The sequence below is a fragment of the Natrix helvetica genome, assembly GCF_964273705.1.
Source record: "Natrix helvetica genome assembly, chromosome: 13".
Taxonomy (NCBI): domain Eukaryota; kingdom Metazoa; phylum Chordata; class Lepidosauria; order Squamata; family Natricidae; genus Natrix; species Natrix helvetica.
In genome coordinates, this window is record NC_138557.1 from 16575621 (window position 1) to 16601126 (window position 25506).

General features: G+C 47.5%; 1 protein-coding gene across 2 annotated transcripts in view; it reads right to left on the bottom strand.

Moving 5' to 3' along the window:
* The window catches only part of PRKCB (protein kinase C beta), a 236150-nt gene that overhangs the window by 67820 nt on the left and 142824 nt on the right, over positions 1 to 25506 (bottom strand). For both annotated transcript variants that reach the window (XM_081965393.1, XM_081965392.1), the window contains exon 9: positions 9386 to 9520. In XM_081965393.1, coding sequence (XP_081821519.1) covers positions 9386 to 9520 — 135 coding nt within the window. The remainder of the gene's footprint in view (positions 1 to 9385; positions 9521 to 25506) is intronic.

Here is a 25506-nt window from a genome sequence, read left to right on the forward strand (position 1 = left end):
TTTCCTAAGAATCTAACTCGGGGCAGGTGTGACATGAATTACGAAGAAGGCGGGCCTTCCTCCCTTGCCTTCCTCCTTCCCTTAGGCTGGAAACAAAGTTTTCCAGACTCAGGGATGAAGGCAATGAAAGAAGAGTACAGCTATCAAGACATGCTGGACTCCAGGCCAAACCCAAGTAATCAATCGCTTCTTTCAAACCCTAATGCTTTTCAACTTGCCTATGAACTGGGGAGAGGAAAGGGGGAAATGGAATGCTGAGAATGTATGCGGAGATCGTGAGTGTGTGGAAACCGTCAAGGTCACCACTGCAGGTGCTGGAGAAAGGGATGGACTGTTCCCATAACAAGAAGATAATTGTCATAATTGTCATTGTCATAATTGGACAATGTGATGACCCAAGAATGGGGAGAAGAGAAAGCTATAGTTTAACTATGTAAGCATTTGCCTGGGAAAACCAGAGAAGGTTTTGTTTCTTCAGTACTAATACGGTGTATCCAATAAAGTTTTACTTTTGGGAATTCAATTATCCCAAGCGTTTTTCATCCTGAACACTGGTGACCAATCACGAAGGTTACAAATCCTTCAGTGACCAGACCCAGATGAGAACAAGATACACCCTCAAACTGGTGCTCAGGAAACTGAGCTGATTCCACACCCTTTTCTCTTCATGTCTTATAATAGGCATTTTGAACTTGGACTGGAGGAGAAGGAAAAGGGTTTGGCAATCTCCTTCTCCTCCAAATTAGCTCCTTTGTACCTGCCTGAGACAGTTTTGGAGGAAGAAAACAACCCTGGCCATTCCGAGAAAGGAGCCTGTCCTTTGCCCAGTAGACCAGCCTGGGTCAAGATGAACAAAGCTGTAATCCAGCTGCAGGTGCAGGACAGAGGCCAGTCCAGCTGCAGGTGCAGGAATTGGCAAGCTGAGGGGGCCACTCAGCAAGGCAAGCTAGCCCATGGCTCTCCTCCCAGGGCTTCTCTGGCACTTCAAGCCAATTGCCAGGGCTTGTAGATTTATTATAGTAGACCAAAATTGTGGCATATCCTGCCAGGAGCATTTTCCACTGTGAATCACATCAAGGCAAAGGAAGCCTTCTGAAAAAGTGCCACCATCACCCTGCCAATTATTAAGATACATGGCTTCAATTTGCTGGGACAATTGCTTTGGAAGGAAGCACTGCCAGGCCACCCCAGCTCACATCTCATTGCAATAAAATCGACACCTTCTCTGGAAATGAATTATTCTGGCCTGCAGAGAATCACCACCAAGGAAACTCTGGGATCTGCCGAGGCCCCTCAGGATGCAGGCACTTTTTCTCCCAGCTCTTCTACCTGGCCCTCGGACTCTCCTACCAGGTGCAAGGTGGGAAATCCCTTGGTGGAAGCAGAATGCCCTTCCGCTGCCTTCCATATCCAGAGCGGACAAATGGGAAGCAAGAGATCTGTTACCATGTCAAGGTGGGAGAAAGAGAAGCAGAGCCTAAACCTGGGACCTGGCCTACAGGCAGGCTCCAGTTTATTTATTTAGCAACCCTCTGAAGTTACAATGGCATTGAAAAGAGCAACTCATGACTGGTCCTCATGCTTACGACCGTCGCAGCATCAGTCACGTGATCAAAATTCAGCTTAGCAAAAGGCAGAGCTGTGGTGGTGCAGTGGTTAGAGTGCAGTACTGCAGGCTACTTCTGCTGACTATCGGCTGCCTGCAATTTGGCAATTTGAATCTTACCAGGCTTAAGATTGGCTCAGCCTCCCATCCTTCCGAGGTGGGTAAAATTAGGAGCCAGATTGTTGGGGGCAAGAGGCTGACTCTGTAAACCGCTTAGGGAGAGCTGTAAAAGCTCTGTGAAGCGGTATATAAATCTTAGTGCTAACGCTATTTACGACAGTTGCACTTCCCATAGTCTTATGATCACCATTTGTGACCTATCCCCTTCCAAAATCAATAAAGAAATCCAGATTTGCTTAATGACTGAATAATTCACTTAACAACCACAGCAAAAAAGGTCAAAAATGCAAGTGTGACTCACTTAACAACTGCCTCACTTAGCAGCAGAAGTTCAGTTGCCAAGAGTGGCCATATATTCTTAGATTCTAACAATGGCTGAGCTTCATCCTTTAATAGCTACTTAAGCACTTAAGTTGCAATGAAAAGCAACATGCCTGAACCCCTTCATTGCATTCCCCTCTTGGGCAAAGGAATGCACAATTGTATTCCCGCAGAGAACTCCGATGTGTCCATTGTAGCACTCGGATGCCAGAGGGGTGAGCCAGCGTATGGGGCTGGCTTTATTGGGGCCAGAACCAGCTTCTCTAGGGCTGTCTGTTCTTCCATTGGCTGAGTTGGGAAGGGCAGCCCCCAGTTACGGTACATGGCTACAGCTCCCTTGGATTCTGGTTTAAACAGAGCTTGGCTTGCAAATAAGAGAATTATTGGAGCTTTATGAACGTTAATCGTAGCAGCCCTGAACACAACCAACTACTCCGACTAAGTGGGGAATCCTGCACTCTACATTTGTGCCTTTACCTTTTGTTTCCTGAGTGAAGAACTTCCCATTTGTCTCCTGTTAAATTTCATTCTTTTCTGTATAGCTCAAGATTGCTTCAAGCTGTTATTTCTGTCTGTGAGAGCATTAGCTGTGACACCCAATCTCCTATCATCCTATTCTCCCCCAGAGTCGAAGGATGCTTTTTAAAAATCCTTGTCACAGATCTGCTCCTACATCAAGATAACAAACCAAAGAAAAACAGTTTCATATATCAATGATGCGTAGTCAATTGGAAATGAGGCAAATAATGTAAATCCTTATTCAATTGTGACCTAGCAAATTCTGAAAAATAAACTGGCAGACGAGGCTCACATAGCATGCTGTACCACGGCAAGCTGGATGCACCAGAAAACAATCTCTGGAGTGTAAAACAGGGAAATTTAAATTGACTCGACTTCGGAAATGAAAAGCCTTCCCTGGAGATCAGGCACCAGTAACCAAACCCTCCTCTGCTGCTTCCCCCTCCCCCGTGCTGCTCATCTCCCCCCGCAGGTTGCACGTCTCTTGAGACCCCTCCCCACTGAAGCCAGGACAGTCTCCAGGCCCTGCCTAATGCCTCCCTCGTTGGCAGGCAGGGCCAACCCCCACCACCTGCAGCGTAGAAATGCTGCCATGGAGTGCAAAGCTGTAATTTCCCGGTGTGCAAAATTAAATGGGGAGAGATATGGGAGGGCTTGCCACCGCTGTAAAATCTTTTAATAGGCAAGCCTTGTACAGAGACTTGTGCGGGATCACACAGGCAGCAAGCCAAACCCCGGAGCAGCTCGTCTCCCCAAAAGACGTGGTTTGGCATCGGCAGAGAAATGACTCATCCGAGAAGGCAGGACTGGGGCCGAGAGATGGTTGCTTCAAGCCCGCTCCCAGCCTCGCTGCTCCCCTCCCCCACTCGCTGCTCTCCCCCCTCCCCTTTAGAGCAGAGGCAGACTCCTTCCCTGCACAGCCCCCTCCCCAGCCCTGAGGAGGCTCCAGCACAAAGGAGCAAAGTTCAGGAAGGAGTCAGCCAGCCAACCCTCTCTTCCCCAAAGCTTGGCCCTCTTCTTCCATCCTGTCTTCCTCCTGTAACTCTCTACCTCCGTATCAATGGACCAGGATGCAGGCTGGGCTGGCACTGAGCTGCAATAGGAAGCCTCTAGAACAGGGCTCACCATCCTTTTGGACTGCAGGGAACACTAAATTCATAATTTTAAATCCCATGGACCACTAGTATGAATTAGAGATGGGATGGGGTCCTTCAGGCACTTAGCTTGGCCGCCTCTTAGTGGAGAGAACCTAGGTAACCAGCTTTTCTGTCCATTGCAGCTAGGAATCTCAAATACGGCCAAGAATGAATGTTTGTCTTGTAACCAGCTTGGGTGCTAGGTCGGCCCCCTGCAGACTCTGTCTTTAGAGGAGCCTGGCTGAAGTTTCGAGCACCACTCATTGATGCGCCTGGACTCCTAGGGAAGGAGGGAAGGGCTGAAGCCACTAAACAGGCAGCCAAGCTAAGTGCCTGAAGGACCCCATCCCGTCAGTAAGCAGGAGTTATTGCTTCAGCGGGCCATATCCGGCTCAGGGGCCGTAGTTTGAGGATCCCTGATTTAGTGCAATATTTAAAAAATAATAATGCAAAAATACAAAGATTTTTCTGTGGACCACCAAAATGTTCTCGTAGATCACTAGTGGTCCATAGACCACCAGTTGGTGACTGCTGCTCTAGAAGCCCCCCTCCCTCTCCTAGTACCCTGGAGCAAAGAAGGACTGGCATTCCAAGGGGAGTCTTTGGAACCATCAATCCAGTTCAAACAACCTTCTTTCCTTCCTTCCTTCCTTCCTTTTTCTTCTTTTCTTCCTTCCTTTCCTTCCCCGCTCTATGCACACGCACACATATAATTTTATTATAAAAAAATTAAAAAGAAAAACTAATACAAAGTATCATAAAGTTGGAAAAAGAAAAGAAACAGAAAGGAATCAAAGTTACATGTGCAAGAAAGGAAAACAGAAAAGAAAGGAAAAAGATACAAGGAAGCAACTTCCGATCTTCATTACAGCAGTTATAAATACAATCATAAATTTATCTCTTACTCTACAATTACAATGTTTCTCTTTTTTCCTACAATCTATTCTTGTGTAGTCATCAAACCCATAAACCATAAGTTTATTTCTTTCTGCTTTGTGAAAAAAGTCCATAAGGGGCTGCCCGTCAGCAGTAAACATAGATAGTTTTTCTCTGATCAAGGAAGACAATTTAGCCACTTCAGTGAATTCCATTATCTTCACCAACTATGCCTCCAGTGAGGATAAGGCCAAATCTTTCCATCTTTGTGCATACGATAATCTCACTGCAACTATGCGTAACTACTGTGTACAAAACAAGATTCCATGACTTTTTTTTCCAGCTGTTTTTCCTCTGATCTCAATTGTAAGTTAATCTTTAAACTCCTGGAATCAGTGTATGTATTTGAATTCAGATTTTTCCAGATTTTACGCTTCCACAAAACATGGTAAAATGTCCCATTTCACCTTTCCAGTATATATTCGAAGTTTTTTATATATATTCTGGACAATTTCTCTGGTGACATATGCTCCTGGTGCATCCTTTTTACATGTTCAGCATTTGTACACAGTTCTATTTCAAAATCAGACTTACAATGTTCAAAACCATAAATCTGCCTACTTTAAATCTTTCTCATAATTGGAAATAAAGGAACCATTGACAATTATATCCCTCTGCCACCAGTTCTTCTCTTGGTTTTACAGGTAGTCCTCGACTTACAACAGTTCATTTACTGACCATTTGAAGTTCCAACAGCACTGAAAAAAGTGACTTATGACCGTCTTTCACACTTACGACTGTCAGCTGGTCAAAATTCAGACACCTGTCAACTGATTCATATTTATGACGGTTGCAGTGTCCTGGGGTCATGTAATCACCTTTTGCAACTTTCTGACAAGCAAATCGTGAAGCCAGATTCACTTAACAACCGGGTTACTAACTTAACAGCTTCAGTGATTCACTTAACGATTGTGGCAAGAAAGGCCATAAAAAGGAGCAAACCTCACCTAATGTCTCACTTAGCAACAGAAATTTTGGGTGCAATTGTGGTCACAAGTTGAGGAGCACATGCATTTTCTATTCCCCCTGATAAAACCTAGTCCCGTGATGGTGAACCTATGGCACATGTGCCCTCTCTGTGGGCATGTGTGCCATTGCCAGCTGCATTTCTAAGTTCTGTTGCCCACATGCACACTGGCCAGCTGTTCCACTGCACATGCATGCCGTCACCATCTGCTCTCTTCCATCTTCCGGCACGCGCATTTGCGCCAGCCAGCTGGTCTTCACACAAAGGCCAGTTGGCGGGCATGCATGCGCACGAGAAAACCCAGAAGTGCTGCTGGTCGCGGCATCCATGCACACCGGCCAGGTGCTGTCTTCCGGGTTCTGGTGCTCTGCCACAGGTGTTCCAGTTGCAGCACTCAGTGCCAAAAAGGTCAACCATCACTGACCTAGTAGCTGATGATGTTTTCCATTTGTGTTAGTTTATCATTTCTTGTCTTTCAAGTGCTCAAAGCCACAAAGGCATTTTCAGCCCCAACCTGGGTTTGCATCTATCCTATGTTCTCAGCATGGTATGATGATCTAACATGATGGTTTTTAAAATCCACATTGACCTTGATTCTATCGTACCACAAACATCCCTGCCACCCAGACCTAAGGTCCTGCCCTTCAAACCCCGAGAGGCTTTTGTTTCTCAGCAACATTCGCTCTTTCATAGAAGCCAAAGAGCAAGCTGCAAATACCATTTCCAGTCAGTTAAACCTTGTTCTGCTCTTGCCTTTGCATCTTGTAACCCCTTAGATTTAACTCGGGGGTTTTCCCCTGACACACAAATTTAGATGTATCCTCCTGCCACTGTTTAAATGGTACATCAGCTGTCAAAAGAGCTACTGCCTGAAACAAACAAAAGTAATAATTCTAGGCAGGACGTTCATTTTATCACAGAAATTCTCCCCAGCAATGACAATTGTGGTTTCTCCCATCTTAACATATCTTTTTTTTTTTAATTCATTCTTAACATAGTTATTTGGGAATAATAATCAGTTAGTGTTTGTCGTAGTGATGATAGCCAGATATTTAATCTTCTTCTCAATCTTAAAACCAGTTTTATTCATCAATTCTGTTAGAGCTTCCATTTTCATATTTTTGTTAACATCTTTACCTTCTGTTCATTAATCTTGAAACCTGTTAATGCACTAAATGCACTGATGTCCCGGTGTGTGGAAGCCGTACGGGTCTGGATGGATGACAACCGACTCAGGCTCAACCCTTCCAAGACGGAGTGGCTGTGGGTTCCGGCTCCCCGGTTCAACCAGATAATTCCATCTCTGGCCATTGGGGGCATTCAACTCGCCCCCGTGGAGCGGGCGCGCAATTTGGGCGTCCTCCTGGATGCCAGGCTGTCCATGGATGAACATGTGACAGCCGTGGCCAGGGGGGCGTTCCACCAGGTTTGCCTGGTGCGCCAATTGCGCCCCCTATTGGACCGGGACGCCCTACGCACAGTCACCCATGCGCTGGTGACGTCTCGCCTGGACTACTGTAACGCTCTCTACATGGGGCTTCCCTTGAAATGCACTCGGAGACTGCAGTTGGTCCAGAATGCGGCCGCGCGGGTGATTATGGGGAGTACTAAGTACTCCCATGTGACACCTCTCCTGCGCGAGCTGCACTGGCTTCCTGTGGTCTATCGAGTGCGTTTCAAGGTCTTGATTACGATCTTTAAAGCGCTCCATGGCTCAGGACCTAGTTACCTGCGGGATCGTATTCTGCCCCATACATCCCTACGACCCATCCGCTCGCACAGAGAGGGACTTCTCCAGGTGCCGTCCACCAGACAGTGCCATGGGGCGGCGCCTAGGAGCAGAGCCTTCTCTGTGGCGGGCCCAGCCCTGTGGAATGACCTCCCCCCGGATATTAGGACCACTACTGACCTCCGCTCCTTCCGTGTTAAGCTCAAGACCCACCTTTTCCAAATAGCTGGCCTGGCTCAACCATAACTTCGTGACGCTCCTGATGGGTTTTTTAATTTAGTAATTTTATTTAAGGGGATTTTAAATTGTGTTTTTAATTGTGTTTTTTAATTGTGTTTTTAATTGTCCTTCACTTATAAGTCAACTCTCCTCCATGCACATATGTATATGTCTCTGTTCTTTTTGTATATATGTTTGTCTTATGTGTATTTTTATCCGTTTTGATTGTACGCCGCCCCGAGTCCTTCGGGAGAGGATTGCGGCTAATCAAATAAAATTATTGATTGATTATTGATTAAACAGGCCCAGCATTTTCTATTCTTTCCTGCCCAGAAAAAGGCTGCTCCTTCACATCAGCTGGGAAAACCTCAATGATTTCTTAATGTAGGAATATGGAGAGCTTAAGGAAGTCAAGAGAACAATTGACTGCAGAGAGATTTAGATTTCAATGGTTTTCAGACACAGTCAAGAGAAAGATTTAATATAGATAAAAAGTAATAGGAATTGAGCAACGTTAAGACACAATTCAAGACTGAACTATGCACAAATAATGAACATGTGATTGCTAAAGCATATAAACTTTTGTTGAGACTTGAAACAGGAAAAAAAGAAACCAAGTTAAAAGTGCAAGATAAAACGGGTAAGAATTTTGGTTATAATATAGGAATCGATGGGAGAGAATGTGGTTAAAAGGATTGATATTCACATTGTATTATAAGAGAACTTTTTAATAAAATGATGCACTATTGTTATGTATGACATCAGAGAAAATATCTCCAATGTATAATAGATTGTTTATAATAGAATGGTTAATGGTGGAAATGTGAAATGTGAAAACGTGAAAGGTCATTTTACTATGCATGGTGGATTTGTGAAAAAGCAAAAACATACTGCGGACAAATATAAATGACGATAATAAAAAAAATTACAGGTCAATATTCAGATGAAGCCTGGTTTTTTGCTGGGATTTTAGATAACCAATTGTAAAAGTTTCATGAAGAATATTGTATATATATATTAATTATCATGAAGATTAATTGTGTGTATATTAGTTATCTTGATTGCAGCAAGATAATTACCATATTTATTTGGAGTATAAGATGCATCTTCCCCCCCCCCCCCCCAAAAAAAAGAGGCTGAAAATCTGGGTGCATCTTATACCCTGAATACAGCATTTTTGGCTAACCAAAACCCTGCCCCCGTGCATCCTGTTTTTCACAAAAATGACATGCAGAGGGTTTGGGAGGCCTGCCCAATGCTCCTGGAGGCTGGGGAGGAAAAAAACGAGTGAAAACGGGTGTGTTTATGTCCTCCCCAGCCCCCAGCAGCACTCTGCAGGTCTTCCAAACTCTCTGCACGTCCTGTTTTTTGTGAAAAACTGGCCTGTTTTTTGCTCGTTTTTGCCCTCCCCAGCCCCCAGGAGCACTCTGCAGGCCTCCCAAACTCTCTGCATGCTCCTGGGGGCTGGGGAGGGCCAAACCTTTTTTTAAATTTACCTCTTCAGAAACTTGGTGCATCTTATATTCCGGTGCATCTTATAGTCCGAAAAATACGGTAATATATATTTAATAACATATAATAATTTAGGAAGAATGATTACAGGAACTGGGTATGTCTAGTCTAGTGAAACAAAGGACTAGAGGTGACAGGACAGCAGTGTTCCAATATTTGAGGGGCTGCCACAAAGAAGAGAGGACAAGAAACACTGGCTTAGTGTGTTAATCTACCTCGTGTTGTTAGTATTGGTAAACAGCCTATTCAAGCAAACTCTGGTTTAGCAGAAGGCTGGATCCCAGTCAGCAATGAAAAAGAACCTGAGTGGTTGCACACACCTTTCCGAAGCTGCCTTTCCCCAGCACCATCAGGAAGTTGAAGTCAGACAGTTTCATGCGATCACGGTTCCCATTGTTGTCAAATTTGGGCATCTTATCTTCCACAACTTTTGAACCTGCACCAATTCTGGCTCTCTAGAAAAGGAAAAGACAATGAAATGAAGGCAATAAAAGCAATGGATTTGCCCCTAGCCTAAAGAAAAGAAGAATTAGGGGTGACACGATAGCAGTTTTCCAGGATTTGAGGGGCTGCCACAAAGAAGTGGGGGTCAACAATGGTTGGAAACTAATCAAAGACAGAAGCAACCTGGAATTAAGGAGAAACTTCTTAACAGTGAAGACAATTAACCAGTGGAACAGCTTGCCACCAGAAATCATGGGCACTTCATCATTGGCTGTTTTTCAGAAGAGACTGGGCAGTCGCTTGTCTGAAATGGTGTAGGTTCTCCTGCTTAAGGAGGGGGCTGGTCTAGAAGACCTCCAAGGTCCCTTCCAGCTCTATTCTATTCTAAGCAGATGAAGACAAGCAAAGGAAGTGATAACTGTATATTCCAACGTGCACCAGTGATGGCAGGAACTGAATGGGTTATTTATTTCATTGTTTCTTTGTTTGATTTCTATGGTCGCCCATCTCAGTCAATGTCCATTACAGGCAGTCCTTGACTTACGACCAAAACTGAGTCCCAAACTTCTGTGGTTAAGTGAGACATTTGTTAAGTGTACTTTGCCCCATTTTATGACCATTCTTGCCACAGTTGTTAAGTGAATCGGTGCAGTTGTCAAATTGGTAACATGCTTGTTAAGTGATCCATGTGCTTCCCCCTGGATTTTGCTGGTCAAAAGGTTACAAAAGGGGATCACATGACCTTGGGAAACAGCAACCGTCATAAGTATGAACCAGTTGCCAAGCAGCTGAATTTTGACCTCATGAACACAATGGTCATAAGTGTGAAAAATGGTCATAAGACATTTTTCTCAGTTCTGTTGGAACTTTGAACGGTCACTAAATGAACTGTTGTAAGTTGAGGACTATGTGTATTTCCAAACAATCTCTAGAGCTGTGATGGCGAACCTATGGCATGTTTGCCACAAGTGGCACGCGGAGCCATTTGTCAGGGCATGCAAGGCGCTGCCCTGTCAGCTGGCCAGCGCGCATGCTTGCGCTGGCCATCTGAGTTCACCTTTTTAAAAGCTATTTTTCACCTTCCCCAGGCTCCAAAGGCTTTATAGGAGCCTGGGGAGGGCGAAAAGAGCCTCCCGCCCCCCCGGAGGCTTCAGGGACCGTCCCTGACGCCTTCGGAGCGCTTAAAACCACCCTCCGAGCAAACCGGAAGTGACTTCCGGTTTGCTCGGAGGGTCGTTTTAAGCGTTCCGAAGGCTTCAGGGACCGTCCGAGGCTTCCCTGATGCCTTCGGAGTGCTTAAAACGACCCTCCGAGCAACCCGGAAGTCACTTCCGATTTGCTTGGAGGGTGGTTTTAAGCGCTCCGAGGGCTTCAGGGAAGCCTCGGGACAGTCCCTGGAGCCTCCGGAGGGCCTCCGGGGGGTTGGGGCAGGCTCTTTTCACCCTCCCCAGGCTCCTATAAAGCCCCTGGAGCCTGGGGAGGGCAAAAAAACCATGTAAAAATGGGGGGGTCGCGCACTCGACCCCCCTGCGCTCCCCCCACTTGTGGCACGCGAGCCAAAAAAGGTTCACCATCACTGCCCTTGTGAAGACAGCATAAATAAAATAAAATAAATTGTTCCATTTGCTTCACAGCAACGAGACAGCCTTGGGAAAATCCTTCTTACCATCCAAATTTCCTTGAGCGGAGAGAATTGCCATTGCTAGTGCTTTCCTATGACATCAGATTTCTCTCTGTCTCTCTCACACACAAGCACACCCAGACACAATTCTCCAAAAGAGTTGTTTACAGGGAATTGCAGGGGGGCAGGGAGAAGAAGACCCCCGTGCCAGTCCAGGGTCTTCCTTGCAGCACTGCAGCCCTGAGAATCTGCACCCCACTTGGCTCCGTGATGGATCTGGAGGTGGAAGAGTTGTGGGGACTAGGAGACAAAGTGTGACTACTCAAATTCATGCCCCCCATAAGATGGACCCCTCCTTCCCCACCACCGCACCTCTCGTGGACCTCTCATGGAGAGAAAGAGAAGGAAAGAGGTCTTCCCTACATGAGCCCTGAGGGGCGAGGGGGGAAGAAGAGAGACCCAAGACCCTGAAGTGGTGGAGGGGGGGCTTTACCTGTTACTGCTACTCCAGCTCCCAAATCCCAAGTGGGGAACATGGGTCAATTCCCAGCAAGGGGAGGAAAAGGCTCCTTGCTGTTCTTCCAAGGGTCTCCCCCATGGGAACTGATGAGCATAGAGCAGCCACAAAGTCCAGGGGAAAAGGGGCAGGCAGGGCTAACACAAATCGGGCCACAAAAACAAGGGATGCCAGGAGAGGAGAGGGGCCTGCAGAAATGTCCTTCTTGGACCCTGGGCAAGGCTCTGCTTTTTCCTCCCTTGCAGGTGTCAGTGGCCTTGGAAATTCATTGCTTCTCTTTCCTTCCAGCTGCATCTTGATGATAGTGAAAGTTAGCTTCCCACATTTTCCCCAATCAATCCTCAGCACCTGAAAACCTTTAGAAACTCTACTGGAACCTTTCCTATCACAGCCCAAAAAACCGCTGTTTCTGCATCTCTGGTTGAAAATAATTTGGAAGAAAATATAATAGGCTCTGCCTGTCCCAGCAGGAACCCAATTCTGAACTGGACTCAGCAAACACGTTTGCAAAAGAGACGGACGGGGCTTCCTCCCTCTTTCCAGAGCTCTCCATCACCACTGAGCACTCAGGAGCTTTCTGAAGGGGAGGGGGGGCAGCATCGTCCTCCTCCCGTTGAGCTGGGGGTGGGGAGCATAACTCATTGGGACATAATTCGTTAAACACACAGGCACATACAGATAGCAATCTCATAATTTATTCATTTTAATTTCTGAGAAATACGTGGCATCGGAGGCACCTACCGGGATTCAGCCTAGCATGAAATTCCATTAAGCTGAGTCAATTGGATGCTTCTCCAGGCTCCAGCAGAAGCCCAGAAGATCTGCTGGTGCTTCCCTTGATGAGGGGTTTGTAGTCCTCCCGCTGAAATCCCCCCTCCTCCTCTCTTCTTCCTCTTCCTCTCTTCTTCCCCCTCCTCTCTTCCTCCTCCACCTCCTCTCTTCCTCTTCCTCCTCTCTTCCTCCTCCTCCTCTCTTCCTCCTCCACCTTCCTCTCTTCCGCCTCCTCCTCTCTTCCTCCTCCTCCTCTCTTCCTCCTCCTCCTCTCTTCCTCTTCCTCCTCTCTTCCTCCTCCTCCTCCTCCTCCACCTCCTCCTCTACTGACATTTTGGAAGATGTTTGCTGATAGCATCCCTCCCCAGCCATCCCTCTGTTACTGAGGGCCATCTTGGACTACATCACGAGCTCTTTGCTGTTTATTGTCCAGGCTGAATATGGGTCTAGCCACATGTCCAGCTTCCCTAAGCACCTCAAAGCCCCGATCCCACCAGCTACCCCGTTTCCCCGAAAATAAGACCTCCCTGGATAATAAGCTCAATCGAGCTTTTGAGCGCATGCACTAAAATAAGCCCTCCCCAAAAATATTGCAACACAGCAGCAGCCATGAGGTGACCACGATCGCCGCCTCCTGCACCTCAAAAATAATGAGACCTCCCCCCAAAATAAGGCCAAGTGCTTATTTCAGGGGTCAGAAGAAAATAAGACCCTGTCTTATTTTCAGGGAAACACAGCCAGCCTTTAGCCTAAACCCCTCGGCTGGCCTGTCATAATGGGATACTTGGCAGAGTCGGGGGGGGGGGGGGAGAAGCCCAGGGTCGCCTTGGCAAAATTAACTTTCCTCCACAAGTTGGATGATGGAGAGAGCCCAAAGCCCCCAGCCCCACGCCAGCAGCATCTCCACTAAGTGAGGCAGTTGCTCTCCTTGCTTGTGGATTTGATCTGGCTCAAGCCATTTTCTTCCAAATGTGCAGCCATTATTACGACTGTTAATTTCTCTTGAATGGAGCTCCTGAGCTCTTGTTTTTCCTACGGTGGTGAAAAACTGTATTTCGCTCTCTGTGTCAAAGCAGCTGAAACAAAGCCGTCCCTGCAACACCAGGCTGAGATCGTAGGTGGCGTGAAGAAGGGTTGGGATAGAGAGAAACATGCCTGAGTTGCCTTCATGGCTCCTTCTCAGCCTTTTTATTTCTCTTCCTCCCGCCTTAAACTCCTTCCCTCTTTCCTCTTCATTCTCCTCAGAACAATTCTGGGCACCAAGGGCCACCCAGAGGTTTCCATCAGCGCCTCTGTCCTGGTGAGCCTTGAGGGCTTATGGACTTGGCCCTTGGCCCAACTGCTGGGAGAAAGGGGTATCAAAAACGTTGTGGCTGTGGCCCACATAAAGCACCACCCATGTTCTAATGTATTATGGTCACAGCCACCCAAAGGTGCTTTTTCAGGAGGCAACTGGACTTCTTGTTTTTCTTTTGAAGACGTTTTGCTTTTCATCCAAGAAGCCTCTTTGGCTCTGACAGGATAGTGGGGAAGAGCTGAAGAAGCTTCTGGGATGAGAAGCAGAACGTCTTCAAAAGAAAAACAAGAAAGTCCAGTTGCCTCCTGAAGAAGCACCTTGGGGACAACCATGACCTGGAGGATCTCTATGGACTTTCGCCCATCTTGAGATTTCTTGCCCCCAAGAGGGCGGGCGTGGGGCAACTTCTCCACACTTGCAGCTGATGCCTCTAGGGATGGGAGATGGACCCCTTTCCCTGGCCGAGCCAAATATCTCCGAGGGGCTGCCAAAGGGGGTCCTGCCTGAGAGCCCCTCGGGATGGGTTTTTTTGATATGACAGGGAGAAAAGCTAATTAAAAATGGAGGGGATTGTTTATCATGTTATTTGCATTTAAATAGCTCAATTAAGTTTAATTAAATTTAAATGAAAACAAATTTACTACCTTGCCTAATCTTTTGGAGTGTGGCTCCCACTGTTAATCCCTGTCACACATTTCCTGGTATTGCCACCCTTTTACACACAACCAGTCAGCAAAATCCTCGGGGTTGCCTGATTCTGCTTGTTCCGAGCCCGTGGCTTCTCCCTCCGCAGCGTTTTAGCTGGCAATAAGCTTTCCTGGACAGCAAGGAGACCCATCTGAGCAGGTGTGCCCTGGACTGCCCTCCGCACACCATCAGTGGTTGCCACGAGTGGCCAATGCAGCTTCATGCCCTGCAAGGAGGAATCAGCCCCACTGAATCTCCAAGGCAGCCAGAGAAGCAGTTGCCTCGGCCAGAGTTCCTGCTTCCTTCCCAGTAGGTTTAAATAGGAAATTATCCTGTTATTGGACATTCCGCCTTCCCCCAACTCTGTTATGGCTGAGTTTGGGTGACAAAAAGTGATTGAAAGTCACACAGGGGCTTTCTGTGACTGGGGTGGTTAAAATGGTCCCACTCTCTTCTAGTACTAGTCCAATATTTTAGCCGTTCCTTCCCATTCCCCCTTTCAGGGCTTAAGATACAAAATACATATCAGGGCTGTTTCAATTTATCTCCTTCCTTATAAATTTAGCAAATCATTTGCTGTTGCTTCTAATGGCCTTCTTGAGCTCATTCTTAACTGTCCAGTTGGTGAATCCAGCAAAAGAAACTCCTGGGACATTATTTTACTGAGAGTATAAAATTTTACAGAATAAATCATATTGGCATAGAAGAAGCTAAACCGGCTCTGGGTTTCCTTGCAAAAGCAAGCGTAGTTAATTCCCCCTTTTCCCTACGGGCCACCCTCAGTCCAGTATGTCCACCAATCACTTCTGTTCATTTTGTTATGGGAAACAGCCAGCCACGCTGGGACATCTGCCCGGTGTGTCCTTGAGGTGGAAGCAGTGCCTCATGGAAGCTGACGGATGCTTGAATACCATTTCTCCCTCCCTTGCATTCCATCCACCCCCCCTCCCAGTTACTGTCAAGCTGCGAGCGAAGTAAAATGTAGGTGAAATTGCGAGTCAGTCTTGACATGCCGACCCCCCGGAAGAAGGGTAGACCTGAAACAATAATAAACATACATACACATTATTATTTACAACCCAACTATGGCTGCCTTCCCTATTGGGATCGTTGAGTGTTCTTATTGTGAAACCTCTTAACTAACCTCACTACCTGAACATCTGGAGTAGCCCCCCACTCAGCATCCGCTAATGGATAACCTTTCCACAGTCCTAGATATTGTAATTTTCCTTTGTGATATCTGGAGTGGAGAATCTTTTTTACCTCATAATGGTCCTCTCCCTTAACTAGGATGGGAGGAGGGAGTTGATCTCTGACTGGTCTCAGACCAGCTTTAAAAGGCTGCACTGGATGCATCCGCCTGAGGCTTTTTGGCAATTTTAGCTCCACCATCATCGGATTTATGATCCGGATGACTTGGAAAGGCCATGTGTATTTGGACCTAACTTTTTGCAAGGTTGCGTCACGTTCTGATATTTGGTAGACAAATACTCCTTGTCCCCCACTCTAAATTCTCCCGGGGTGGGGGGAATCTTAGCCAACCTGCTTGCCACTTTTTGACTTTCCCTAGCTTTTCCCTAGCACCTCACTCACGGTGGCCCATGTGCCTTTTAGAGTATCCAGCTAACCACACCGAGGATGGGGCTTCCATGGGCACGAACTCAGTCCCCATGACCACCTTGAAAGGGGTAGAACCTGTGCCTCTGTGCACCGAGTTGTTATATGCCACCTCTGCAAAAGGCAGGAGCCCAGCCCAGTTAGTCTGTTGATAGTTGCACCGAGTTGTTATATGCCACCTCTGCAAAAGGCAAGGAGTTCAGCCCAGTTAGTCTGTTAATAATTCACATAGCAGCACAGGTACAGCTTTAACAATGAATTGGAGAGTTCATTAGTTCCATTGGTCTGAGGATGATAGGCAGAGCTAATTCCATGGGAAGAGCCTATCATTTTCAAAAATTCCTGCCGAAACTTTGCAGTGAATGCACCCTCCCCCTGTCTGAGGTAATGGGCTTCGGAACCCCATGTAGTCTGTAGATGGGCTGCACAAACATCGTGGCTAGGACCCAGGTTGAAGGAATCTTCGGACACACCACAAAGTGTCCTTGCTTTGAGAACAGATTGATGACAGTCCAGATTACTTTGTTCCCAGCACTCTCAGGCAACTCCACAATGAAGTCCATGGATATCTCCTCCCACAGGTTAGCTGGGCTGGCTACTGACTGTAGCAAGCCTGAGTCTTCCCAGGTAGCCGATTCCTGGATGCCCACACAAGGCAACTGGCCACATAAGCTTCTAGGCTGCCCTTTTTCATTTTGGGTCACCAACGCTGTCTCTTTACCAAAAGAAGGGTCTTCACAAACCCCAAATGCCCTGTGGGGTTTTGCGTCATGGCTCCTCTTCAGGACCAACGTTCTCTGGCTGGTTAGGATGTACAGTTTACCCCCCCTTCTTCATGACTCTGGAACCACTCCTCTGCCCCCAAGGCATCTTTTATTGGCTGCGTCAATGGGTCCCCAGTCAGCTGTGGAGGGGACACACCGCTGTCTCATAAGCACCAGCACTGCCAGCTGCCTGGATGGGATAATGGAGTTAACTGCTTCCTCTCGGACACTGCAGTACTAGGGAATGCAAGAGAGGGCATCTACTAAGAAATTCTCCCCCCGCCGGCAAGTAGCAAAGGGTGAAATTGAAGTGATTAAAATACCTGGCCCACCGGACTTGCTTAGGGGACAGCTTCCTCGGGGTCTTTAACACCTCCAGGCTCTTGTCCACACTTCGAATGGAATCTTAACTATCCTCTAAAAACTGCCTCCACGTCAGAAGAGCCCATCAGACCACATAAGCCTCCTTCTCCCAGATGGCCCAGCGCCTCTCAGTATCAGATAACTTCCAAGATGTGTAGGTACAGGGATGCAACTCCCCTTTTCGTTCCTCTGCAATAAAATTGCCCCAACTGCCACACTGCTGACATCCATCTGGATCATGAAAGGCTCATCTGGGTTTGGGTGCTTCAAGATCAGCTCAGAAGCAAAGAGCCACTTCAGCTTTTCAAAGGCCTCTTGGCATTCGATGGGCCAATTTAAAGACTGACTTGGTTCAGCCCTCCTCCCCATCTTGAGCAATCTGGTGATGGGCAGAGCTATCTAGGCAAGCATGGGGATGAACTGATGAACTGCCAGTAAAAGTTTGCAAATCCCAGGAAGTTCTGTAACTGCCTCTTCGTGCGAGGGAACTCCCATTCTAGGATCGCTCTCACTTTACCATTTCCACCCCATCCTTGGAGATGCAGTACCCCAGGTAGTCTAGGCTGGTCTCTTGAGAGTCAGATTTAGATAGCTTTCTGTGCAACTGGGCTTTATGCAACTTCTCAAGAACTTCCCTCACTAGCCTTGCGTGTTCTTCCATGGTCTTGGTATTCCAGGAGCCACAATAAAATGAATAGTCTCTATGTGGGTCCCGGGCCTGAGGCTCACTGGCTTCCTCAGCCTCAGTCCTAGTTTCTCCACCGTCTGAAGGATAATTAGGCACTGAGTGCACCCTAAGTCCAGCAAGGCCATTAGGCCCCTCCCTTATTCCTGGGGAAGGCACCAAAATCTCCACCCAGGTCATCATAGGGATGATGGTGCCACTGGCCATTGGATCATCTTCGCTTTCGCTCTTGTAGAAGACCAAGCTGGGCTTCTTATGGGTCATCATTCCCTCCCCTTGGCTGGATTGGGGAGAGACCTCCACAACCTGTTGAGCTTCCCATGTTTTCTCTTTGTGGGAAGTGGCCTTCCTTCCCACATCAGATACACACTCACAGGCTCTGGTGGGGCTTCTCCCCTGTGGCAGGGGGTACACCCCCTCTTCTTCCATGGGCCAATGGGTGTCTCTTGGGCATTCAAAGGGGCTGGTTCTCATGTGGCACTTGCTCCCAGGACTCCATCAGGTGGAGCTCCACATTTGTGGCTAACTGGTACCATACTTGAAGATTGCAGGGCACATCCGGGATAGGCAGTTTTGATACAGTTCCTTGTTCATCCCCTCCCATAATTTGTAGACCAGGATAGCTTGGGCCAATCTCTCAGGTGAGCCACAGGGCTACAAGAATCTTAGATGTGCTCTGACAATGGTCGCTAGGGAGCAGATGCGGTCTCTGCACGCTGGGCTGCTGTGGGGTCTCAAAGCGGCTACCTGAAAGCATCCAGCTCTTGCAGCTTTGGAGCACCCTTGCTGTGGAGAGACGCCAACCATCCCGCTGACCTCCCCTCCAGATTAGATGTAACAGCATTGACCGGGTGTGCTTGTCTGGTACATCACTCCATGGCATCCCATATAGCTCCAGATGTGGGTCAGGAGATAGGCCAAGTTGTCGGGCTGCCCATCAAAGCAGGCTGCTAAGGGAGGCAACGGTCGGTCCTCTTGCTCCTCTTGCATTAAGATCTACTCAGGCAGCAACCCCTCTGCTGCCAGGGGTGCCTGAATGGGGCTGCCTGTGCCAGCTCCTGCCCCACCGGTGGAGAGATGGCAGGGATGGACGCTGCCATCCCTTACTGTTAGGCTCTCACTGCCCCGAGTGGAGTCAGCACCAACAGTTGCAGGAGGGGAGGAGACGGGGTTGGTAGTGATTTCATGGCCCTCAACTCCACTCCCGTGATTGCTGCCCTCAATGAAGTGACTCCTTGGACTTCCATCCCACTGAAGTTCTCCCTCAACGGTTCCATCAATGGACTGCAATCTGCAGCTGGGAACTTCCAAACGAACCATTGACTCATTCCACTTGCTACCCTGGTTCACCTTGACTCCAGGAGAGATCGGTTGTTCCTCTGCTTCCGCCACCTTCCTCACATGGCTTGTGCATCGGCCCTGGGAGCCGAAAAAGGACCCTTTTGTTGCTCTGTCCCCCTTGAGTGTGGTCTGTTGCTCCGACTTCTCAGCCCTCTGTTTGGGGGGTGCACTGGTTTGCCTCCTGGCTTTGGCTGCCCCTGGGGTCTCTCGAGAGGAGGCTTCCCCTGGCATCGCCCCCCCTCCATCCCCCTCCATTTTTTTGTTGTATGCCAACATCTCAAAGCTGCCAAGCTGCTGTGGGATCCAGGTAGGCTGCTACATTGAGAGCTGGTTTAATGTCAACTGTCCAGTTAGTGAATCCAGAAAAAAAAACCCTCCTGGGACATTATTTTACCAAGAGAATAAAATTTTACTGAATAAACCACATTGACACAAAAGAAGTGAAATCAGCTCTGGGTTTCCCCATGCAAAAGCAAGTGTAGTTAATTCCCCTGTTTCCCTACGGGCCACCCACAGTGCAATACGTCCACCAATCACTTCTGTTCATTTTGTTATGGGAAACAGCCAGCCACGCTGGGACATCTTTCCGGTGTGTCCTTGGGATGCCAGAAATGTCTCATGGAAGCCAATGAATGATTGAATACCATTCTCCCCCCTCCTTGCATTCCATCCACCCCCTTCCTTATTACTGTCAAGGTGTGGCCAAAGCAAAATGTAGATGGAAGTGCGAGTCAGTCTTGACACTCTTGCTGTCATCCTACACATTCCCCAAGTTCAGGGGATAGCACATTTTCTTATTTTATTTACTAAAATCCAGTGACTTACAGCTGCTTGCAGGGGTGGAGCAGTGGTCCTCAATCTTTTCCTTACCACAGACCTTCTTTAAATACCCTTGTTGGCTGTTTTTTCCTGGTGCTGCCAAGCCCTCGACTCCTACCGTATTTTTCAGAGTATAAGACGCACCTTTTTCCCTCAAAAAAGAGGCTGAAAATCTGGGTGCGTCTTATACACTGAATACAGCATTTTTGGCCTACTGAACCCCCACCCCTTCGCAAACATGGACGTGCAGAGGTTTTGGGAGGCTTGCAAAGTGCTACTGAGGGCTGGGGAGGGCAAAAAAGCAAAAAAACAGTCCAAACTGGCCCCCGCAGCCCCCAGCAGCACTCTACAAGCCTCCCAAACCCTCTGCATGTCCTTTTTTTTTTCAAAAAACGGCCCATTTTTGTGAAAAACAGGCCATTTTTTGCTCGTTTTTTGGGGGGGGGGCAGTTCCCAGGAGCACTCTACAAGCCTCCCAAAGCTCTGCATGCCCCCCCCCTTTTTTTTGCAAAAAAACAAGGTGTGCAGAGGGTTTGGGAGGCCTGCAGAGTGCAAAAACTTTTTTTAAAATTTACCTCTTCAAAATCATGGTGCGACTTATATTCCGGTGTGTCTTATAGTCTGAAAAATACGGTAAGCTAGTGGAAAATCAGCACCCCTGTTGACTGACTAAAGCTCTGGTCCCGGTGACTGACCCAGATTGGACCCTGCAACGTTATCCTGGGACAAGTAGATTTGCCTTCATTTGTGAAGGTGTCCCTCTGCAGACGTTGGAGTTGGTCACAATGTGCAGCCACAAAATCACAGCTCTTCCCCAGGGGCAGTTCAAGCAGCTGCATCTTTCACAAGGCTCAAACAACTGACTTCTGTCTACAGGTTGTCCTCGCTTAATGACGGATTGTTAGTGACCAGTCTCATCTGTTATCGTGAGACATCCTTCATTTTAGCTAATATGTCCTCTCTTACAAGCTATACAGATGAATCTTCATTTACTGACCAGGGACCATTTAAACTTATGACAGCACTGAAAAAATAGACTTACGTCCAGTTTTCAAATTGCAGCTGTTGCAGCCCCCCCCCCCAGCAGTCATAAGATTGCAATTTGGCAAAAGGTGCACATTTACAACAGTCGCTGTGTCATCTGGACACTTGTTCACCATTTGGGACCTTCACAGCTGGCTTAGAACAAGCAAAGTCAATAGGGAACCAGAGGAAGTCACAAATTGCAGTCATGTGACATCACACTTAACAATCCCCAATGATTTGCTTAACAGTTGCAGCTGGCTCATGGAGGTCTCCCTGAGACAGAACTCTGACCCATTACAAGCCTGGTTTGGTCTTCTACAAGAGGGAAAGCGAAAGGGAAGACGCCCCTGATGCCAAGTGACACCATCATCCCTATGATGACTGGGTGGAGATTTTGGTGCCCTCCTCAGGAGTAAGAGGGGGCCCTTGCAGCCTTGCTGAGGCTGAGGAAGTTAAGGCAGCCCATGGGGTTCTCCCAGTTAGATGGCTCCTTTACTGGAGGGGCACCAGCAACTTGCCTAATGGAGCCAGTGAGCCTCAGGCCTGGGACCCACGCAGAGACTATTCGTTTTATTGTGGCTCCTGGAATACCGAGACCATGCAAGGATAGTGAGGGAAATACTTGAGAAATTGTGTAAAGCCCAGTGGTATAAGAAGCTATTTAATCTGACTTCCACAAGAGCAGCCTAGACTACCTGGGGTACTGCATCTCCAAGGACACGAGGGCAATCATGTGGAATGGGAGGCCCCTCGGAAGTGAAGGCAGTTACAGAGCTTCCTGGGAATTGCAAACGTTTACTGGCAGTTTGCCCAGATAGCCCTGTCAATCACCAGATTGCTCAAGATGGGGAGGAGGGCTGAAGTCCAAACCAAGTCAGCCTTTAAATTGGCCCATCGAATGCCAAGAGGCCTTTGAAAAGCTGAAGTGGCTCTTTGCTTCTGAGCTGATCTTGAAGCACCCAAACCCAGATGAGCCTTTCATGATCCAGACGGATGTCAGCAGTGTGGCAGTTGGGGCAGTTTTATTGCAGAGGAACGAAAAGGGGAGTTGCATCCCTGTACCTACACATCTTGGAAGTTATCTGATACTGAGAGGCGCTGGGCCATCTGGGAGAAGGAGGCTTACGTGCTCCGATGGGCTCTTCTGACCTGGACGCAGTTTTAGAGGGTATGGTGGACAGACCACAAGAACCTGGAGGCATCAAAGGCCCCGAGGAAGCTGTCCCCTAAGGAGTCCAATGAGCCCAGTGTTTTAATCATTTCAATTTCACCCTTCACTACGTGCCAGGGGGTGGGGGATTTCTTAGCAGATGCCCTCTCCCGCATACAGGACTATCTGAGAGGAAGTAGTTAACTCCATTATCCCATCTAGGCAGCTCACAGTGCTAGTTCTTGTGAGGCAGCAAAGAACAATCTCCCCACAGCTGGCTGGGACTTTTAAACGTAACCACTAAGAGATGCTTTGGAGGCAGATGAGTGGTTTTAGAGACATAAAGATGACCTGATGTTAAAGGAGGGCTTGGCACGGAAGGGGAGTGTATTGTACGTCCCAGCTAACCAGAGAACCTTGAAAAAGGTCATAGAAGCTTATTGATGGTGCATACAGCCAGTTGCCCTGTGTGTGCCTCCGTGAAACAGCTACCTGGAAAGCCTCCAGGCTTGGTACAATTGGTAGCCAACCCAGCTAACCTGTAGGAGGAGATATCCATGAACTTTATCATAGTGTTGCCTGAGATTGCTGGGAACACAATAATCTGGACTGTCATCAACCTGTTTTTAAAGTAAGCACACTTTGTAATGTGTCTGAAGATTCTTTCTGCCCACGTGCTATTTATTTTATTTATTTTATTTATTTATTTCTTGGATTTCTAGACCGCCCCCTCTCCCAAGAAGGGACTCAGGGCAGTGTACAGTCAATGCAGATAAAAATACAATCATAAAACACTTAAATACATTTGGATGGAGGAGATAGGCTGTACAAGAAATAAATATATTCTAAAACCCTAAAAAACATCCCCAATTAAAAACCCAAACCCCATTAAAATAAATCCCCGGGAGATAAAACTAAGAGAGTGCCAGGCCAGCTGATTGAAATAGGTGCTAGCCAAGATGTTTGCGCAACACATTTACAGACTACACAGGGTCCTGAAGTACATTGTCTCGGACATGGGGGCGCAATTTACCGCAAAACTTTGGCAGGAATTTTTGAAAATGATAGGCTCCTTCCAGGGACTTAGCTCCACCTATCATCCTAGTACCAATGGGGCTTCTGAATGCACCAACTCATTAATAGAGCAATACCTGCACTGTTATGTAAATTATCAGCAGACCTATTGGGCTGAGCACCTGCCTTTCACAAAGATGGCATATAACAACTCAGTGCACAGCAGAATCGTTTTTACCCCTTTCAAAGTGCCCATGGGGACTGAGTTCGTGTCCATGCCAGAGCACTCGTTAGCTGACTGGATGGATAATTTAAGAGCCATGTGGTCCTCTGTGCCTCAAGCACTAAATAAAGCTAGGGAAAGCCAAAAAAAGGGAAGCAGATCAGCCCCCCCCCCCAAAGGGAATTTAGAGTGTATTTGTCCACCAAGTATCTAAACCTGAGACAGAGCCTTATAAAAAGTTGGATCCCAATACTAGAGCCTTTCCAAATCGTGAATCCAGTGATGGTGGAGCTGAAATTGCCAAAAAGCAATAGGTGGGTTCATCTGATATTTCCTTGCAGTCCTTTAAAACCCTTTCCAGAATCTGGGCTGAGACCAGTTGAAGGACCACCTCTTTCCCCATCCTAGTTATGAGAGAGGAGCACTATGAGATCAAAAACATTCTGGATTCCAGATCCATCGCAAGGGAAACATTATAATACCTAGTACTGTGGAAAAGCTACCGGTTAGCAGACGTTGAGTGGGTGGCTGCTCCAGACTAGAGCAGCGGGGTTACTTAAGAAGTTTCACACTAGGTACCTTCAATGGCCACAATAAGGAACGTAGCCGTAATTGGGTTGTAGGTAATAATATGTATGTATGTTTATTTCAGGTCTATCCTTCTTCCGGAGTCAAGACTGGCTCACACTTTCACCTATATTCTGCTTCGCTCGCAGCTTGACAAAAAAAGGGAGGGGTGGAATGGAATGCAAGGGTGGGGGGAATGGTTTCCAAGTATCAGTCAGTTCCCGTGAGACATTGCTTCCACCTCAAGGACACATCGAGCAGATGTCCCAGCGTGGCATTGCTGGTCAAAATGAACAGAAGTGATTGGTGGATGTAATGAACTGTGGGTGGCCCATAGAGAAAGAGGGAATTAACTATGCATGCTTTTGCAGAGCTGGTTTTGCTTCTCCTGTGCGAATATGGTTTATTCAGTAAAGTTTTATACCAGTGGTGGGTTGCCAAATTGTTTGCTACCGGTTCGGTCGCGCTCCCATGCCGCATGCGCAGAAGTGTCTGGGCGGGTGGACAGAGCCTCCCACCGCCACTACTACTCGTTCACCCGATCCAGGCCAAGCCAGCAGCAACCCACCTCTGTTTATACTCTTGGTAAAATAATGCCCCAAGATTTTCCTTTTCTGGCTTCACCAACGGGACAGTTGACATTGAGATGGAAATTGATCATAAAAAAAGGAGAGGGGTGTTTCATGTGAAATTTTGGGAGAGATTTGTGTTGCTTTGTTGAGATTTCGGAGTGTTTTTCTGGCTTTGGCCTAGCTACTCGACTTTGTGTTCCCTAGCAACCGGGGGGGGGATGGAGTCAAAGAGGAGTGGCTAAAATACAAAATTAAAAATATTAGGGGTGAAACCTTGTGAGGAGGAGGAAAAGGAGGAGGGGGAGAGGCTGGGAAAGGGGTGGGGTGAAAGCTTGTGAGGAGGAGGGGCAGGGGAGGGGCTGTAAGAGGGGGAGGGGGAAAGGTAAAAGGTTGCAAGGAGGAGGAGGAAGAGAACGAGGAGGAGGAGGATGCTTTGGGATGTGGATAAAGAAGATATTTTCCCCTTCATGGAAGAATCAGGACATTGTACCATCTTGTTCAACATAAAAGGAATAAGAAAACATATTGCACTGAAAGGGAGACTGGGAAGAGAACTGGAAGGTGGGTACAATACCCAGGAGTGAAAGAGCACAAAAAACACTTGCCCAGGGCTTTCTTGGGCATGACAAACAGGAAGGGGCAAGTAGAAAAGACCGCCTTCTGGTGGCTTCAAGGCCTTCAGCTGTGCCAGTGACTAGGGCGAAAGCCCAGCCAATTTATAAGGCACCAAACTGAAGAGGGCTGGAGTAGACTTCCAAAAACATGTCCAAAGGGGTGATGGAGAAAGTTCTGATCCCAGGGGTGGCACAGAGGGACTGGCCTCCTGAATCTTTGTGGCCACTGGGTATACCCCTATGGAATACTGAAAGCATGTCACACAGGCGCTCTCACAAGATAGTTGCCCCACTGAATGCAGACAACTTCAAAACGCCAATTTCTCAGAAAACAACATCCTTTTATGCC